At 38.5% G+C, this 20,392-nt stretch overlaps 1 protein-coding gene across 15 annotated transcripts in view; it reads left to right on the top strand.

The window, feature by feature from the left end:
- The window catches only part of LOC129004149 (actin-binding LIM protein 3), a 123,655-nt gene that overhangs the window by 80,305 nt on the left and 22,958 nt on the right, over positions 1–20,392 (top strand). For 14 of the 15 annotated variants that reach the window (XM_054432708.1, XM_054432700.1, XM_054432651.1 and 11 more), the window contains 5 exons: positions 1,001–1,128; positions 8,544–8,670; positions 9,385–9,478; positions 10,104–10,194; positions 12,142–12,290. In XM_054432708.1, the coding sequence (XP_054288683.1) occupies positions 1,001–1,128; positions 8,544–8,670; positions 9,385–9,478; positions 10,104–10,194; positions 12,142–12,290 (589 nt within the window). Of the gene's footprint in view, positions 1–1,000; positions 1,129–8,543; positions 8,671–9,384; positions 9,479–10,103; positions 10,195–12,141; positions 12,291–16,424; positions 16,470–20,392 lie in introns of all 15 variants that reach the window. The other variant, XM_054432608.1, reaches the window with a different exon arrangement.

Here is a 20,392-nt window from a genome sequence, read left to right as displayed (position 1 = left end):
ATGTATTTATCAACGTTTGTTTTTTTTAAACTTACGAGGGCTGTTTGTGTGTATAGCTTCTTAGTTCGAGTGTACGCCGCAACGAGGTTCCTCGTCTGTAACTAGTATCATTTGAGAACAGAAAGGTGCCATTTACAACTTTGTAGCTTATGTGTACACTTTGCTGTGTGTCTAGAAAGTTAATATAATAATTTAATCTCCCCCGCATGCGAGATAAGGTCAGCAATATGCTTTTTTTTAGTGCAAGACAAATTTTGGCTACATACATTAATTGACATTATGTCTGAAGGTTAGGGCCCAATGAGTAAGGTTAAATGCAGAAATTGGTCAGGGGGTTTTAAATGTCCGTTAAAACCTTTTTCCATTGTGGTCCAGAAGTGTGGTTACCCACCAAAAACACAATTCCTTCCAAAAGGACATTTTCACGTCAATTTTAAAACTCCCTAACCCTAACCCATTTTTACACTTTACCCGCACTAACACAGACTAGAGACCTATGCAGACCTGGGTTTAGGGTGAATACCATAGCTCTGGGCTGCATACATGTTTGGCAACCCACCACCAGAAAACTTTTTTTAACAACAACATTTTAACATTTTTTTGCTGGCTATTTTTGGAGGTTAAACAAGTGATTGAATTTTGTGTGCTTTGTGGGTTTTTTTTGACAAACCATAAAAAAATGCTAAACCTACTTTTTTGGAATAATGGCACCCCCTGAATATTTGGGTCTCTGAGCTATACCCTAGTCATCCCATAAACAAAGTGGGGCCTCATGATATGTAAAAGATCAAATGCAAGGTTAAAAGGGGCTGCCAACCTCGCTATAAAAAGTCTAAGCCTTCACCAAAATTTAGTAATGTATGATCTATGGTGAAAAATCCTTTGCACTTTACTATTACTTACCGTCAGGTATGATGGGTTTTCACTGATATTTCCACATAAATAACTTTTGCTAAAATATCTAGTTTCTGGATTGTGATTGTATGTGGTTGTTTTACAGACAAGTGTTCCCGGGTGGTGAGAGAGTGACTTACACGGGCAAGGAGGTGCTGTGTACCAAGTGTATTCACATCCCTGTCAAAGAGACACAGTCCCTGCAGTCCAGCCCTACCAGCGCTACTGGAACTGGTCAGAAGCTAACTATAATTATTATATATACCAACAACTCTTTCCCATTGGATTGATTGTTAAAGATTCCATGACATTAGTTGGCTTCAAAAGGGAGTGACAATGAGATTATTTGGGGGTGAGGAATGTAAGGAGTGTGACTTAATGTTACCACATTGCTATCCCAGGAGGCCAGCAACTATAGTTCGGCCGCTTAGAAAGCGACCTCCTCCAGCATTGGTTTAGCATTAGCGCGCAGGTCGTTTTCTAAGCGGCCGAACTATATAATCACATTGACATCCATGATTGTAGGATTATTGTTATCAGCTGAGTTATAAAGTCATGAATCATCTGCTATTTCATTTGTTTACATTATTGTTTTGTTTTGTAAATAAATAGTTTTGATTGAGTTTACTTAAAATGAGTTTTGATAATTAATTATTCTATATTGGCGACGAGAAAATGCCTAGGAAAACAAACCAGTCTCAGTATAAGAGTGTAATTGACAGTAGTAACATGTCTTGCATACAAGATAGAATGAGCAGATTTTAATTTAAAGAGTATAATAGTGAACAGTTGTGGGAAGACTACATAACTTGTTTTGAGTTGACCTGCAGAGTTAAGGGACTGGGTGTTGCTAACACAGAAGAACAAGCGGCTCGGCGAGATCTTCTGTTGGCAAATATCGGAGAGGAGCATCTCAGGGCACTGTCGGACCAGATGTATCCAAGGGCCTGGGAGGAGTGCACCTACGACGAAGTCAAAGAGGAAGCCAACCGGGTGTTCAAGCCTACCATTTTTGCAACAAGGTTTGAGTTTGAAAGAGCAATAAGAAAAGATGGTGAGACATTATTTTGTTTTATAACAGATTGAAGTCCTTAGCTAGAAGTTGTAAATATGGAGATAGCTTAGATGAAAGAGTACGAGATAGGTTTGCAGTAGGAAGCAACTGTCCAGAATTTGAAGTTGAAGTCAGACAAAGATGGCCCGAGGGAGTTAATAACCGAGGTGAGCGTGTTAAGTCAAGTAGTACTAGAGTTAGCTCAATCTATGGAACGCGCAAGAGAAGAAGTTTCCAAACATTCGTATAAAAATGAGATTTTCAAAGTAAGTGACAGTAAGGAATAGAGGAAACCAGAGGTACAGAAATCTACTGGTTTCAATAGATGTGGGTTTACACATGACCCTAATGAAGATAGGTGTCCTGCTGTTTCTGCTGTGTGCAAGAAATGTTCGAAGAGAGGCCACTTCGCAAGAATGTGCAAAAGTAAAAATAAATAATTTTTTCAAGAGAACAGACGGTAATTTGAGAAAAGTACTAGATGATTCTGGTGATCAAACTTATGAAAATGAGTGTAGTTCTGATATTGATGTTAGCGGAACACAAATTAGGTCAGTCAAGAGTAAGGTTCCCAGAGCTACAATAGATGTAGAATTGAACGGGTGTAATGTTAGAATGGAGTTTGATTCCGGGGCTTGGGTAAGTGCTATAAGTTTGTCTCTTTGGGATAAGATCAATTCAAGTGGTGAATCTCTCAAAAAGACGTCTGATGTCATCACTGGCTATGGGAAAAAATAAACTAGAAGTCATGGGTAAGGCTTTTGTGGACGTTACTTTACGTAATCGTACTAAGTGATTGCCAGTTATTGTATTCTAGAAGATGATGTTCCATTATTTGGGTTGCCGTGGAGTGTAGCTTTCAATCTTAATTTGCCTAGGGAAGTAAGGGTTAGGCGTATTGACAATGGAAAGACAAATAGTAAAGAGACAGGTAAGAATGAAGAAAGTTATAGAATAGAGTTACAAAAAGAAGTTGAGGCATTAACCCAGGAGTTTTCCGAACTCTTTCGCAATGTTCGATGCAGCAAAAAAAGGATGTTAACTTTGTTTATTCCTATCACAACATGAAGGAAGGTGGGAAGGGAGATGGGTTCTCTTGAAAGTATTTGAAGACTGTGCATCATGGATGCCGTTGTGCCAGTAATAGACATCGGCATTTGTGGAGTTTCGTATAAGTAGTCAGGTTCTTACCCGAGACCGTTCTCAGTGAGCAGAGGTTGATGGAATGATTTCTCAAAGAGAGCCAATAGTCTAAGATGCTCCCAAGGATCAATTTCGGGACCAATTCTGTTTCTGCTGCATCTCACTAACATAAGATGATGCAAACGGCAGATGACTACCATATGTGTTAAAGCAAGAAAAAACTTCAAGACTTAGAGGCAATGTCTTTTATTGATTTGAATTTTTGTACCAGAAATTGCCCTAGTAAAAATTAAAAACTAACAATACTAAACCTAAAATAGTCTTATTTTGGTGCACCCTGTACTATGTACATAAAATTTGAAGGGTGTATTGGGCCCTTTTCTTTGGTGTTGCAAGAACAGTTTGACACCATTCACTCAACTCCATTTAACATCACTTTTTCAAAAGTTTAGGTCAGAATAAAATAACTATAGATGTAGACAAAAGTTAGATTATAAAATAAGTGATTGGTGTAACTTATGTTTAAATCAATGTCAATGAATTGAGAACATGACCTTCCTTCCATTGGAGCTACTACAGGAAGTTACAGCCATTAGGTCTAATGACGCTATTGTAATGTCTATAATGACATGTTTTAATGTTCCTTTTAATTCTTTCTTTTAGATTTAACTGCCATTTGTTTGATTGACTTGTTAAATTGTTTACGGTATAGTATTGTGTTTTAGAATTTAATGATTATGTTTTAGCAAATTAGCCATTTGAAGAAGCTATAATTGTAGGTAGCATGATATGTGTGTGTCACAATAACTCGAGTAATTGAGGTCCCATTTTGATGATATACTGGATAAACTTTGGTGAGATTGCAAATCAACTTGATCGGGTAATAGGAATCAGGTGTTATGGTTTTTTTATTTTCAAAATTTTGTTTAAACTGTTTGACTCACAACCATTGTGTTGATCTAAAAAGCAGATAAAACAATCAGTTTTGTATATAAAACCGTTGCTGTACACTTAATGGTTACAGTAAAATCTCAAAAAACTGTACACATAAAATTCCTACGTTTTTCTTTTGTGAATAAATACACCGTTATTAGCTTGATTATGATACTTTTTTTTGATACTTTTATAAAATTTGGTAAATTTATTTATTTATAGTTAAAACATTTATATTTTCTGAAAGATTTCTTTTTTTCCTTTACTGGTAATAGCAAACCTAAGTACTTGTTGACCTAATCTTATGCTTAGTGTATAAAATCCAATGGATGCCTGACTGCCTTGTTACTATATTGTAGGCAATTGAGGACAAAATGTCGAGCAGGACACAGACCAAATACTAAATAACTTTAATATAATGTACTCATATTGTAATGTCTTTCTTGGAAAAACGCATAAATAAGCGTTCCAACAACCGAAAATTTAATATCGCTTTTACGTTGAAACCTTTCCTTTTTCGCAAAACACAAAGGGGCGGCCGGCCGAACGGGCCTTGGGGCGGCGCCGTAGGTAAGTCCGCCGCCACTGGTTGGTTAAGGTAACCAGACTATGACTAGGTCTACTGTATGTATATAGTACATTATAAATATAGCTTATATAGGCTGGGCACACTCCATCAGCCAATCCCTGTCTCTGAGACCGGAAGGTATGGTTATCTAGAGTGTGGGGAGTTCTCCCTGGAACTTCAATTGAGCAAAGGGTGTCGCCACCTTTGGTGGATAGGTTCATCCGGGTGGGACCCACTTCTATTCCTGCCTCCTTTTGGGAAACCCTGATGGCCTGGCAGTGATGTTGGGCTGGACGGGCAAACGAAGTAGATCGGGTGCCGGGTTCAAGCCCGCTAGGGGTGTTCAGGGATCTATCGCCTTGGCCACCTCTGGTTTCCCAGCAACTGGGTAAGGCCTCGATCGGGTAGTGGTGCAAAAAGGTGGTTGGGGTTCCCCCCATCAGCTTGCTGGTGGTCCCCTTCTTCCTGGCTTTGATGGCGGGCTCTGCCTGTCAGGGATGGGATAGGTCCCGAGTGTTGCTTGCACTAAATGCGTCAGGGCATTCCACTATGGTCCTTCTGGGTTTTATACCTGGGGGAACCCAGGTGGAGTGACGCTTAAACAAGTAGCCGGTATCCCTGGTTAGGATTGAGGGGAAACCCTCTCTCTGAAGGGTGTGCTTCGGCAGCCGGTGAGCCTGATGACCTTAAGTCATCCTCCCATGATGTACCAAAGGTTGGTGCATTAGCTTCGGCCTACATCATGGGGCCCGGGTATGTTTAATTATAGGTACCGGGTTTGCAGTCAGGGAGCTTCATGCTCTCATGACAAAACAAAATGGAAAATGGAAAATGTATGTATATAGTAGTGTGACGTACTTTCGGAAAGGAACGGATTTGCGGCTTGCACACTTGTCCTTGATAGCAAAGTCGTAGCTGGGTTTTTGATTCCAGGGGTCGATATTTAAAAGGTTTTGGTATTGGCTCAGAATATTGGCAATGAATCACAAGATTCCCAAATGGCCCTGACTCATCACAGCCAAAGGATAAACTTGGATTGTTCGGATTGCTCTAGCACTCAGGACGGATTGCTCTGATTTCTCTAGCAATAAGGACGGATTGCTCGGATTGCTCTAGCAATGAGGACGGGTTGCTCGGATTGCTCTAGCAACAGGGACGGATTGCTCGGATTGCTCTAGCAATAGGGACGGAATGCTTGGATTTCTCTAGCAATAGGGACGGATTGCTCGGATTGCTCTAGCAATAGGAACAGATTGCTTGGATTTCTCTAGCAATAGGGACGGATTGCTCTAGCAATAGGGACGGATTGCTTGGATTTCTCTAGCAATAGGGACGGATTGCTTGGATTTCTCTAGCAATAGGGACGGATTGCTTGGATCTCTCTAGCAATAGGGACGGATTGCTCGGATTGCTCTAGCAATAGGAACGGATTGCTTGGATTTCCCTAAAGGACGGATTGCTCGGATTGCTCTAGCAATAGGGACGGATTGCTTGGATTCCTCCAGCAATAAGGACAGATTGCTCGGATTTCTCTAGCAATAGGAACGGATTGCTCTAGCAATAAGGACGGATTGCCTGGATTGCTCTAGCAATAAGGACAGATTGCTCGGATTTCTCCAGCAATAAGGACGGATTGCTCTAGCAATAGGAACGGATTGCTTGGATTGCACTAGCAATAAGGACGGATTGCTCGGATTGCTGTAGCAATAAGGACGGATTGCTTGGTTTGCACTAGCAATAAGGACGGATTGCTCGGATTGCTCTAGCAATAAAGACGGATTGCTCAGATTGCTCTAGCAATAAGGACGGATCGCTCGGATTGCTCTAGCAATAAGGACGAATTGCTCGGATTGCTCGGATTGCTCTAGCAACAGGGACGGATTTTAGGAGAGTGCACCTCCCATGAAGTGTCCTGGGCCACTACCCGGGAGCAAAAGAGACTGAGGTCCCGAGCTGCCGCGGTTTTATGCGAAAATCTGGTCCACCTGGAGGGGGAAAGTCGCGCATGCGCAGGAGTGCGTTTTTGCTCAGTTGCAACCCAGCTGTCATGGAGAGCTGATCGGTTCCTAAGTTAACATAGAAACAAATGGGGATTGAAATTGAGGTGATGTTCGGCGGATAGGATCAGGAACTGGCATAATGGTATTGGTATCGATGGTTTCGGGCGGCGGAAGGAGATGTGGAGCGGCGGAAGGTGCTCTTGGACGGCGGAAAGGAGTCATAGGGTAAGGAGATGGACGGAAGTCGTGGCGGAAGGCTAGGTAGGGCAGCGGAAAGACGAGTTGAGGCGGCGGAAGTTGACTAGGGGCGGCGGAAAGGATACGTGAGGTAGGGAGATGGGCGGAGATCGTGGCGGAAGGATAGGTAGGGCAGCGGAAGGCGATGTGGGGTGGCGGAAGCTGACTAGGGGCGGCGGAAAGGAGATGTGAGGTAGGGATATGGGCGGATATCGTGGCGGAAGGATAGGTAGGGCAGCGGAAGACGAGTTGAGGTGGCGGAAGTTGACTAGGGGTGGCGGAAAGGATACCTGAGGTAGGGAGATGGGCGGAGATCGTGGCGGAAGGATCGGTAGGGCAGCGGAAGGCGATGTAGGGCGGCGGACGTTGACTAGGAGCGGCGGAAAGGAGACGTGAGGTAGGGATATGGGCAGATATCATGGCGGAAGGATAGGTAGGGCAGCGGAAGGCGATGTATTGCGGCGGAAAGGAGACGTGAGGTAGGGATATGGGCGGAGATCGTGGCGGAAGGGTATATGGTACGGCGGAAGGTGGTGTGGTGCGGCGGAAGTTGACTGGGGACGGCGGAAAGGAGTCGTAAGGTTTAAGGAGGAAGTAAAAAAGTATCTTGAAAAAATTGGCTCGTTACAGTAGGTTTCAAGTTGGCCATAGTCATGGACATCTGGTAAGTGCCAGCCCCTTAGTGGGAGCCTCCAGTGACACTCCTCCATCCAGGTTGGTGGGGTGTTTAGCTCTCGGAGAGGTGGAAGTGCGCCATCAATCTACCATCTACCTGTGACTATGGTTCTTTGGGCTTCGGCCTGCTTGCTCTGTGCGACCAGCATTCTGTGGGGCAAATCCTCGACTTTGGAAGTAACCTTTCCTGGAGGTGAAATCGGGCAAGTACGGGGACACTCTAGGGGAACGTAACTTTCCGCAGTGTGAGGGTAACGGCTAGGCGCACTCCATCAGCCAATCCCTGTCTCTGAGCCCGAAGGTATGGTTATCTAGAGTGTGGGGGGTTTTCTCTGGAACCTCAATTGAGTTAAGGGTGTCACCACCTTTGGTGGATAGGTTCATCCGGGTGGGTCCCACTTCTAAACCCGCCTCCTTTTGGGAAACCCTGAGGGCCTGGCAGTGATGTTTGGGCTTGATGGGCAAACGAAGTAGATCGGGTGTTGGGATCAAGCCTGCTAGGGGTACCTGGGGATCTATTGCCCTGGGTATCCCTGGTTTCCCAGCAATGGGATGGCCTCGTTCGGGTAGTGGTGGAAATGGGGGGTGGGCGGTCCCCTTCCTCCTGGCTTTGATGGCGGGTTTCGGCCTGTCAGGGATTGGATAGATCCCGAGTGTTGCTTGCACTAAATGCGTCAGGGCATTTGCTGGTTCCAGGTGGAGTGACGCTTAACCAAGTAGCCGGTATCCCTGGTTAGGATTGAGGGGCAACCCTCTTTCCGAAGGGTTGCTTCGGCAGCCGGTGAGCCTGATGACCTTAAGTCATCCGCCCATGGTGTGCTAAGGTTGGTGCGTATGCTCCGGCCTACACCATGGGGCCCGGGTATGTTTAATTATAGGTACCGGGTTGCAGTTGGGAGGCTTCGGCTCTTTCGACACAAACAAATGGAAAAAATGCATGTATATAGACTAATTACTGTCTTGTTTGAAATTTGATTAATTTTCTTGTCCGATGTGTGAAGTGCATTGTGTTATGATTGTTTGTGTGTTGATGTTGCAGAGTGTGCAGGCTGTAAGGAAGAGCTGAAGGAGGGACAGGCACTGATAGCTCTAGACAGGCAGTGGCACATCTGGTGCTTCAAGTGCAAGGCTTGTGGAGCAGTGTTGCATGGAGAGTACATGGGCAAGTACGTATCTTAACAACAACATCCATCACCACAAGACATCTTAACACAAATTTTCTTTATTTTTAACTTTTTACTACAAAAACAATTTTATATTGATTTTTATTTCCTGTTAATATAGTTTGATGTTTTACTTCTTTAAACTTGATAAAATATGTTATTAGTTCAACCAATGACTTTGGATACCTTTGTTCAAAGTTGAATACTTACTTATATTTTTTTATTAATTGATATATATGATGATGATCAGTTTATCTATAGTCAAAAACTTCATTGTACATACTTATCCATCTAATTTTCTTTTTACATTGTGTGGGAAATAAATTTTCCTGGGAAGGACTTGTCAGCTTAGGGTGCTTACAATAGTCATGGTGATTAGTGTTCTAGCTATAAATGCAAAGTGATGTTGGAAGGGATATCATTCCTTACCTTGTAACCACAAATGTTTAACTCTGTGTATTAGGTACGTTTGTTTATGAGTTAGGTACTGAAATTTTCCCTATTTGTTTTTACTAGGGTTTAGGCTTTAAGTGGTTTAGGTGTACATTTTTTTAAATCATATAAACATAAACAAGCTGTAATTATTTTTTGCTGATTTCCTGAAACACAAAATTATTTTGTGTGGCTAAGTATATATATATATTAGTTATGTATATTATCATTATATCATACAATTATTTTATGAAATATAATGGAGTATGTGTTGTGGTCCCCCAGAGATGGTGTGCCATATTGTGAGAAGGATTACCAGAAGCAGTTTGGTGTCAAGTGTGCCTACTGTAACCGCTACATCTCAGGCAAAGTGCTCCAGGTCAGTACAGGCATGTCTGCTGGTCTGCAATCGCTGAGGGCCTAAAATGATTTCTGAAATTTAGAATAGTGTTTTTAACAAAAAAAGAAATAAAACAATGATCATGTCTGCAATCGCAGGGGATGTTCAATATTTTGCCATAATTGCGAGAGACAATGAGGATGTCTTCACAATCGTAAGAGATTATCTCAATTTCCCTGTAGTCACAGAAGGAAATGATGATACCTTAATGATTACGCACAATGTTAAAAGTGTTGTTTCAATAGGGAGATTCGTGGATGGTGTCTTCGCTATCACAGTTGATGTACATATGATTTCTTGGCGATCATGGGAGACGATGATATTCCTACACAATCACAAGAGAGTGTAAATTTCACCGCTACTTTGGGATATGATGATGATTTATTCGTGTTTAAGATTTTCCGGTGGCTACGGGAGACAATGGTAATTTCTCTGTGATCGTGGAGATGTTTATAATTTTATGGCAATATCTGGTTTTGGCCAAGAGCCTCACATGGAATCAGATCATACTTGTCACTATGCCAATGTCAACATATTACTAGTGTCAAGGCTGCATATTCTGTATGTTCAGTGTGTATTGTATTGACCAGTGATGTTTTTACAGGCTGGAGACAACCATCACTTCCACCCCACGTGTGCTCGCTGCACCAAGTGTGGCGACCCGTTTGGCGATGGAGAAGAAATGTATCTACAGGGTGAGCAACTTGTTATTTTAGCTCAAAGTCTCTACTACTACTATTTTTTTACACCCAAAGCAAAAAAAACTTAAAACTTCAAAAGAATTTATCACACACAAATATGTTAGGCCTATATAATATACTTGAATACTATTTCAAACTAAATGAAAGTCGTTTGATTATTACTGATATAAGAAATGTTAAAATATAGTTGGTTCCACCTCAAGATAAGGAACTATTTCCCAAGAAATGCATACTGTTAATAATAGTGGTAAAAATAAAACTAAAGTGACTGTAAAAATAATCTATTCTAAAAGAATGAATGGGTTTTTGTCAATTACCCTTTAAAGTACAATCAATTGTTTGAAATTTGGTACAACATAAAAGCTCAATACTCTATAGATGTGCCTTTTATGTTTAGACAAAATCTGTTATTAGAGTTCTACCCCACATGCATTAAAAGGTATTTTTGCAATAATTAGTAGTTTTGATATCTGACCTTCCCTGTTGACAATCAAGAAACAAAGAGTTCCTCAAGGCATGACCGTACACAGTAGCGAGTGTATTAAGACAACTCCTCATACCACACACATTTTTACTTTAGGAGCCTTGACTGAACTTCCCCTTTATTTTCGTGTGCACACAGTCAGTCAACTCCCAATCAATACCTACACTCTTCTGTTAAATCTAGTTTTATCGTGTTTCAGCAGTTAACTGTTTTACTTAGTTGTTTATTTGTGATGACTGCTCCAAACTTATTTTGATGTGATTATTATATAAACAATTATGGAATATGCATTTTAGATGATGAAACATTTATATTATCATGGTTTTCATAATTTTCCGTGTGGTTAGATTTTTCCGCTCATCCGACCATGCAACAGCTGGATTAGTTTGAATCTGACCGTACTTTACCAAAAATAATACTAGAAAAGATGTTTCAATTTTTTTTTCATCTTTATATAATGTATAAATGGTAGCATTTAAGTAGCTTTATTAGATACCATGCTTACCATCTCTAATAAAAGCTACTGAAATGCTTGAAACAAATATGATCGCATGCCTAAACCAAGCTAAACAATACTGTATAAACAATAACCTAGTCTTAAATTAAAAGAAAACTGTACAAATAGTTTTTAACACAAAAAATAAAAGTAGCACCTCTCCCCGACCTGGAAGCGAGCAACATAACCAAATATCTAGGTATCACAATTGACTCAAAATTGTCATGGAAGCAACACATTGACCAACTTGGAAAGAAACTCTTGTCAGGTACCCATGTAATTCAAAGAATCAAACAAATATGTGGCTTGGAGATAGCTAAAGTTGCCTACTTTGTTTTTTTTTTAACCCACTTAAGATACGGAATAGTGACATGGGGAGGAACATTAGCATCCAATATGGAAAAGATTCTTATCCTACAAAAAAAAGCACTCAGATGCCTAGCAGGACTACACTACCAAGAAAGCAGCCGGGAATCTTTAAACAACTAAAAATCCTCACAGCAACCTCACTCTACATCCGGGAAACCGTTCTGCATGCAGTCACCTCACAACAGTTAAGACATCATGAACTGCATTTATACAACACAAGACATGCCACAAATTTCACCCTATAACTACACCGCCTAACGCTTTTTGAGAAGAAACCTTCATACAAAGGAGCACTTTTCTTCAACCACTTGCCCGACCATATAAGAAGCCAGCCACCCCAACGTTTCAAGAACCAGCTGACGGAATGGCTCCAAGAAAGACCCTACTACCTAGAATCAGAATTCCTGAACACCTGACAAAGCGCTGCCGCCGACGAGAGCTCTCTCTGGAGATCAAAATGTTAATTTTGTATTATGACATAACATAACTATACAAAAAAATTTTGTGCCTTGTATAACTTTGACAATCTAAAATCTCCCACGAATATGTAAATGAAGGGCATTGTCTATTGTCTATTGTATATTTGGCGCAGGTGGTGCTATCTGGCACCCTAGGTGTGGGCCAGGGCCGACGGAGAACGGTACGGTGCTGAATGGCTCAGTCAACGGTCATGCCACGGAGACTGACGGCGAGGGCAAAGACTTTGACCGTATGAGCAGCTCAGCTGTTAGTGAGATGCAGGTACGCTCAAATCAAAACTTCGACTGTAATTTAAAAAATCTTAGAATTCAATTAATTAGTTGGCCTCAGTTTAAAGTGTGATGAATGTCTAAATTCAATTCCCCTAATCCAACAATAAAATTTATATATCCTATTTACAACACAGATTGCCTAGAAGGAAGAATTTAGTGTATTTTCAATTTTCAATCAATATGTTGTTAGGATAACTCGTGTTAACACTTCTAAATTGCTCCTCCATATAACACTGCTCATAAACAATCTAACCTCGTTATCTAAATGTTATTGAAATAATATTTGATTTCTACAACTGGATAAGATGTGGATCCCAAACTGTAAATGTGTTAGCCTATAGTATTGCCATCTGTATATTTATTTTTTTATTCTAATAATTGGTGTAAAATACCTGCATTTTTGTGATCTTGTTTGTAGCTGAGTTGCTACCGGTTTCAACGGAGTCATCTTCAGGCAGTTAAGATGTCTTCTCGCTTCATTTGAAGGTTGTCAATGGATAATAAATAAATAAAGAAAACACAAATACGTACACGGACATAAATAAGAACATTTAAGGCTAGAAAATACTGAAAACTGTAGGCCTACGGGACACGACACGAAGTGATCGGGCGGGAGTTATGTCTAGACTGCCGGTCAGGATCAACATGGTCAGTGATGATGTCGTGACTGGATTTCCCGATCAGCTGATAGTTGTGATAGTTTAATTCACAACTGTCCCTAGCACCAGTATCTTAATAGCCTTACGACCTTCGAATGAAACGAGAAGAAACTGCCTGAAGATGACTCCAATGTGAGTTGAAACCAGTAGCCACTCAGCTACAAACAAGATCGCATAAATCTAGGTATTTTATACAAATTTATAGTATTTAAATGCGATCAGGAGGCTAAAATTCAATATAATGATTTTTTTATTGATTTTTTTGTATTTTTTGTATTGCTTTTAACTTTTATTTTGTATGATGGTTTATTGGAGCTCTTAAAATTGACGCTAATGCTACATTTAACGTCTATTATACACTACTGTTCTGTGTATTTTGACATGGTATGTCAAAGTCAAGTGTATTATGTTAAGTTGTCTCCATCTACTGACTGAAGCTATCAATGTTACTCGGGTTTTAGATAGACGGGTATGAAAAAGAATAAGAATTCTTAGCCACAGAATTGTAATAGACATTTTCTAAGCTGTAACTAAAGTAAAAAGTAACAGGAGTCATGACAATTTGCACAGTCGACCTTGTTTAACATACAAATAAAACTTATCCTATATCACAGTTGTCAAACAAAATTAAGAATTAGGAATATGTTGATTCTCAATACCACTGGTACTTGGACATTGGTATCAGTTTTGAGAACTGATCGTTAAAAGTGAATGCTGATACCGATACCCTGAGCGGTTTATAAAAAATACTTTTTTTTGCAATTGCCGGTGACAACAATAACGTTTTCTACCCCGGGGAGACGATGATGATGTCTACACAGCCGCAAGAGACAATCAAACCTTTTGATCATATTTTTTTTTATTGAAATGTAGACAGCTTAGTATAAAATATTTTAAATTTACAATTTTTTAAATTATCTCCGTAACCATTAGGCATACAACGATTCAATATACAGAATTATTTTTTAAGCTCTACAAATTGGTTCGGAAAGAAATTGGGAAATTTTGTGTTTTTAGGGTACAAATAGGATAAACCAATTTTTACCCCATAAACCCCCGTTCTCATAGTCTGATCATGCTGGTTCGTGAACACGTTTGAATTAATGTAGGTTTACCTGTTTCTACCAAATTTCATCAAAATCGGATCATTTTTGCTTGAGTTATCGCGCTAACGTACACACACACATAAATATATATATATATATATATATATATATATTATGAAAATTATAGTGATTAGGGCTACTATTTTTATGTATAAATATATTATATATATTAATAAGTCAATTAAAAATAAAATATACAGTAGACCCCCTCTTAACCGACCTCGTATTAACCGATAATCGGGTTATCCGCCTTCGATCGTAAAATAATGCAGTTTGTTTTGACCGACCTCGCTTTGAGAGCAGCTTGGTTTAACCGCCGCTTTCTAGGAATCTCGGCATTTCCGCTCCCAAGCTGGGCGATGAGAACTGAACCAAACGCTTATCTGCACAGGATATGACTAACAATAAGTTATTTTGTGTTGATCACAAAAAATATAGCATAGCCTATTGTCAGTTTGTCATCATCGTTCGTAGCTATATCTGTATTCGAGCACATCTGATCAGATTTGTTATCTGTGCGGCAAATTTATAACATCATAAAGTGCGTCACTATTTTGAGAACTGATTATCTTATCGCCGGAGTAAACAAAAAACGCAACTTGTAGGGAAGGCAGGGAAGGGGGGTTAACAACTCCAAGGTCAAAATAGTTTTTGTTCCTTGAGACTCCAGTGAGAGGCTATAAATAAACGTCCTGTCTTGTAACAAAATGGTCGCTTGTATCTAATGTCAACAAAAGGTTCTGTACTGTATTACGATGTATTTGGAAAGCATCAATTAATACATTACAGTACTAAAGTTATTAAAATAGGAATTTTATTGACTCTTGCCTAGTATTATAATATATTCCACTGAAAGTAGGCTTATTTGACTTAACCGTGTTTATTTGTGACTTTTCTATCAATATGAAAAAGGAGATAAGAGTTGTTTATTTTATAAATAATGCAAGTATGACTTCAAAATAATGATTATATAATTCTAAATGAATAGCACTTCATTATGTTATGATTTTAGGGATTGCCCGTTTTATCCGACCTTTTGAGTTATCCGACCTAGGTCCGGTCCCATTAGGGTAGGTTAAGAGGGGGTCTACTGTAAGTACCAAAGTATCCTGAAAACATTTAATTTTAAGAATTATTAAAATCAAATGTTTTCAGGGTACTTATGTATTTTAATTTACTTATTAACATTTACATATGTATATATACATAGGAATTTGAACGGAAGGTGTTTTTAGCCTCTGGAAAAATCAAAACGAAAAAGTAAATCGGTCCCGGGTCTAGGTCTTACCATGAGACCTACGGTAATATCTTATTCCCTATATGACAAATTTGCTAAAAGGGGTATCAGTATTGAGAAGCAATACATTTTTTATCCGCACATCACTACTTAAAATCTATAAAATCACTAGCACTCAAATGGAAAAATTCTTTAACAGAATAAAGAGGCTGCTTTAGAAAACTATTTGTTTCAGCAGGTTCAAAATTAGCAAAGTATTTAATATTGTTAACATGCAAAGAAGTGTATTGTAAAATGTAAGCCCTATAACTTAAGGGCTTTTGGCCATGCCTTGTGCAACCTTTGGCTAACCTTGTGGTGTGGCTATGTAAATTTTGCCGTTTCAACAAGAATTCTGAATGTTTTTTCTAGTAGGACTTTCAGAACATATCAACTTAAGACGGTTAACCTTTTCATAAATAAAAAAAGGCCTACTATCTGTGTTCTAGGGCTAGGTTCTATTTCTGTGTAGTCAGTAGAAGCTATATACAATAGTCAATGGTATTCTATACCAATAAAAAAAAATTATATACTCCAGCTGAATTTCCCCATAAACATATACCATTTAGTAAATTACTTTAAAAGAAACTTTTCTTAGCGAACTTGAGAAATGACTTGCAGTGTAACATATGTAAGGCCAGTTTAAAATACCGAAGTAGACAATTACCAAAATCCCAGAATTGGATTGAAGCCTTGAGATTGAGACCTCTACTAACTTCTTAACTACACTAGCTTTCCTAAACTCCAGTCAGCAGATGGTTTTTAAGACTAGTGTAAGAAAAAACATTGACAATTGTCATCACAAATCAACTGAACGATAAATTAACTGGTGTTTATCTAGTACATTAGTGTATAGTAGACAAATGTAGTGTAGGAACAAACAATACACAAGATAGTGTAAACATCAACTTAGAAAACTCCAGAAAACTCCGTGAAAGTAATCTGTTTGTTCTTAAAACAAGGAATAAAAATACTATAATAACCATTAACATAAATTGAAATACCAAATACAATACTGTTCAAATGATGAGCACATTTATGAGGTACATGAGGCTGTGCCTTAACAGCTGTTGGTTTTCTAGACGCTGCTGACAGCAAGTCCACGATCAGCGAGGTTTTCATCAAAAGTACGAATCTTTGATATAGTTTATCTTTTTGATCCTAACATGGGTTTTCGTTGTGTTTAGTGTTCTAATATTGTTTAACCCTGTAATCAAATACCCCTAGTTTGGCCAGTTGCAATACAATATACCTATTCTAATAGTTTGGTTTAACTGTCATGATGCATCTGCACATAGCACCAATAGATCAACTTCAGAGTTGCTTTTATTATTTAATAATGAAGCACAATGTGATTTACAGTTTCATTTGAAAATGCTTGGGAACATTCTTTATTTTTTTTTTTTTATCAATACAGTTAACTTATATTGATAGCTAATAACACAATGTTTGCAATTAGTCTTTCAATACAAAAAATATATTATTTGTAAATCTCTCAATAAAGTTTATAAAGACCTTTTTTGAAAGTTTGAAAAGTTCTTTTTATATCAAACCTTTTCTGATTTTGATCGTTGAATTGATTGGTAACAATTAATAATGGCATCCATGCAGCTTGAAAATGAACTAGATAACCTGTTGCTTGAAATCGAGCAAAACTGCAACTTGTAATAAAATAATTAAGAACAAAAAACATAGACAGCAATACCTCAATCAGAGTTATCTCTTATGTACTGTAGGCGGGTGCCCTCTATGAGAACGTAGATGTCAACTACACACGTTAAAGTGAGCTTTTTAGACCTAATGTAGCAAGCTAAATCCCTCTCTTGACACCAACCAGTACGATACATAGTATAGCATTGTTAAATTATTTCTACGATATGTTCTGTGGTAGTAAAAGGCGTTTTAAAATTAGGTGCCCCAACCAAATTCTCCGGTTGGAAACATAAGAGTGGATTTAACAACGTATCTAGAACGCATTCACAAATCTTCAAATCTTCTTTGTCACAGCATTCACAATAATTGTTACAATCAGTTATATTTTTACACTATGATAACTTGTATGTACACAATTACTACTTTCTCTGTTAAAATTAACTAATTATTTTTTTAGTTGACCCCTGCATTGAAATTAAATTCTTGTCAAACCGTTTCAGTTTTAAAGTAGTGCCTGAGGAAAATTGATGTAGTAAAGGTAAAAACCTGAGATGAGCAACGATGGCCTACGTATGATTTGTTTTTATTGATTAAAAATAGTATATTTCACTACTAGTCCTGAAAGTCACCCATTTTGGGCAAGATAAGTAGTTTACAAGGGGGATGAAGCCAAGCACGGAAACAACTACCGAGTCCCGGAATGGATCTATTGTAGTAGGGGACCATTTCACAAGGTCCTACATATATATTACAGAAACAGATCACAAGGTACATAATCAGTTTTACCTAATGATTTGCGCACAGTTGACTCGACCGATTAACGTCATCCAATTGTTTTACCAACCTACTGAAGATAGCTTTTAGTATGATTGATGTTGGAAAGGTTTTTGTACGCTGAAGTTGACTTTATGGTTTTTTTATTAACATAATTATTTAAATAAATAAGTTGGCTGTTTCACATGATTATTGAAAAAGTAGTACTAAACAGTAAACAGAACTTACAACAGAAAATATAAAAATATTTATATAGGCACATAAATTTGTATACATATATACAGGGTGTATATAAAGTCCCGCATGGGCTTAATATTTTCTAAACGACAACAGATACATAAATAAGATTTGGTACATCAACACCACACCTAAAAATCTACTTTTTTAACACGTTCACAGCAGCACGTCAAATGGCGGGCGTATCCACAGTGCGGCGCAGCCCTCAGCGCCAAACAAACCCGATTGCCGCGTGTGATTGGCTTTCCAATTTCGGTCTGACGAATAGCAAATAACGTGCGAGGATGTCCTGCTTTACAACGAGAGTCGATGTAGTTCGCTAAACACCCACAGATAGCAGCACTGCTTGAAACGTAGCCGGTCCCATTGGAATTGTATTGCCAAATGGAGGGAAAAAGACGGGACAAAAAGTAGATTTTAAAATTGCCAAACGGGGATTTTACGGAGAAATTTACTACCAACCTACACCACAACAAAATACAGTGTACTTTTGAGCAGTGCTGTGCGAGGTTTCAAGTTTCTAGCTCTAATCCTGGCTTAAAAATAAAATCATTTCGTATCGCATTGCAGCTTGGGAGCGATAGCACCCACCAGGATGGCATTAGGGTTCCGTATGGGAGCGATCGCTCCCATGCCGCCGCGAACGTGTTAAGGAACTATGAATTTTCTGTCATATCATAGGGACGTCCCGTCCCGCAAGGAGTCAGAAGGAAATCTTAAATATAGGTTAGGTCTTATCTTAAGCATAGGTCAATATGCACATCAGTTTAAAGGGCTTAGCCAAGCAGAGTTCAATGCCGGAAACCGCTCCTCAAAAGGATCATCCGTTACAAAATGGCAGCCATTCAAAGATTTCTTGAATCTGCCATTTTGAATCTTTGAACGACTGCCATTTTTTACTCAGGTGTTCTTTTGAGCTTGAATTTACGGCTTTGTAATCTACTAGTGAAGACCTTTAATTTGATGTGCATATCGACCTATGCTTACGTTAACAATTTTCGTCCAATTCCTAGGTCTGTGCCCCCTGAGGAGTAAGCGTATAATAGCAATGCAAATGAAATTAATCTTTGAACAACTTTAATTCTTGGCTCGTTTGTCCGTTTGAGTTCAAATTTGCGGCATTAAACTCTGCTAGCTAAGCCCTTTAAAATGATGTGCATATTGACCTATGCTCCTATTTAAGATTTCCTTCTGACTCCTTGCGGGTCGGGACGTCCCCATGATATGACAGAAAATTCATAGTTCCTTGAAAAAGTCGATTTTTAGGTGTGGTGTTGATGTACCAAATCTTATTGATTTATCTGTTGTCGTTTAGAAAATATTAAGCCCGTGCGGGACTTTATATACACCCTGTATATATAGTATATAAGAAATAGGAATGGAAAGAGAAATAAAAAAAACTTTATATCACGGAAGAAAACAAAAAGCAAGGAACACAACATGTATTTAAAGGCCTTCAATCTAAGAGACGCAATAACTCCTTTTGAATCTTTTGATCGTTGGAACCACTGATTCATTATATTGGACCTTCTGACCCATCATGGATCACAATATCCAAAGGACAGTCTCTTTCATAAGTTTACTTCACAATGTAAAATTGCACTTCTGGTAATAACTGTACTTTTGGGCCTTCTGATCGTTGGACCTTGTGAAGATGATCCATGAGTAGTGAATGATACTTTTCATCACAATGTAAAATGTTACACAAAGCTTCTTGGTTTTGAATAATAAAATATTATTTCATTGTCTAGTTGATATTTCTCAAAATAAAGTAATGCATTCATAAGTGCCCCTGCTGAGTTAAACAGAAACTTTGTTTGTTTGGGTAAGGGAAAAGTTTGTTTGGAAAAGGCGTTTGTTTAAGTAAGGAAAATTAATGTTTAGGACAGCCAAATCATATGTTTTGCTTGTTTAGAAATTGACAATTTTCAAATAGCATAATTAATTGTAGTTTCTTTCATTAGGGTCAAAATACAAGTCCAGTAAACGTGATACCTACTGATCTTGCTATTCGATCAAGGTCACTAGAGTTGTATTATTCCCGAGTAAAGACAAATAAAACTTTGTTTTCATGTGTGTGAAGTTGTTATGCTAAGTAATCATTATCCAGAAAATGGTGTTTTTTTTTTACTCTTTTGTTTTGTTGTTTTGACAAATTTAATTATAATAAACGAGCAATATTACAAGCAATATTTTAACGAATAATGCACAAAATAGGGTATTTAAAATAATCAACTCTTTAGGTTTTTTACAATCTATTATATTATTAAAGTGATACAATCAAATTTTATGTAAACGGTTAAGGCCATTTACCAAATAAAAATATAGGCATATGACATATCAAAATGAAGCTTAGAGTGTGTAGATTTGCCAAAAAGTATTGATA

This window comes from Macrosteles quadrilineatus, unplaced genomic scaffold, assembly GCF_028750875.1.
Source record: "Macrosteles quadrilineatus isolate MER2022 unplaced genomic scaffold, UCM_ALF_1.0 Scaffold_1__1_contigs__length_201487025, whole genome shotgun sequence".
Classification (NCBI taxonomy): domain Eukaryota; kingdom Metazoa; phylum Arthropoda; class Insecta; order Hemiptera; family Cicadellidae; genus Macrosteles; species Macrosteles quadrilineatus.
This window is presented reverse-complemented; position numbering and strand designations above follow the sequence as displayed.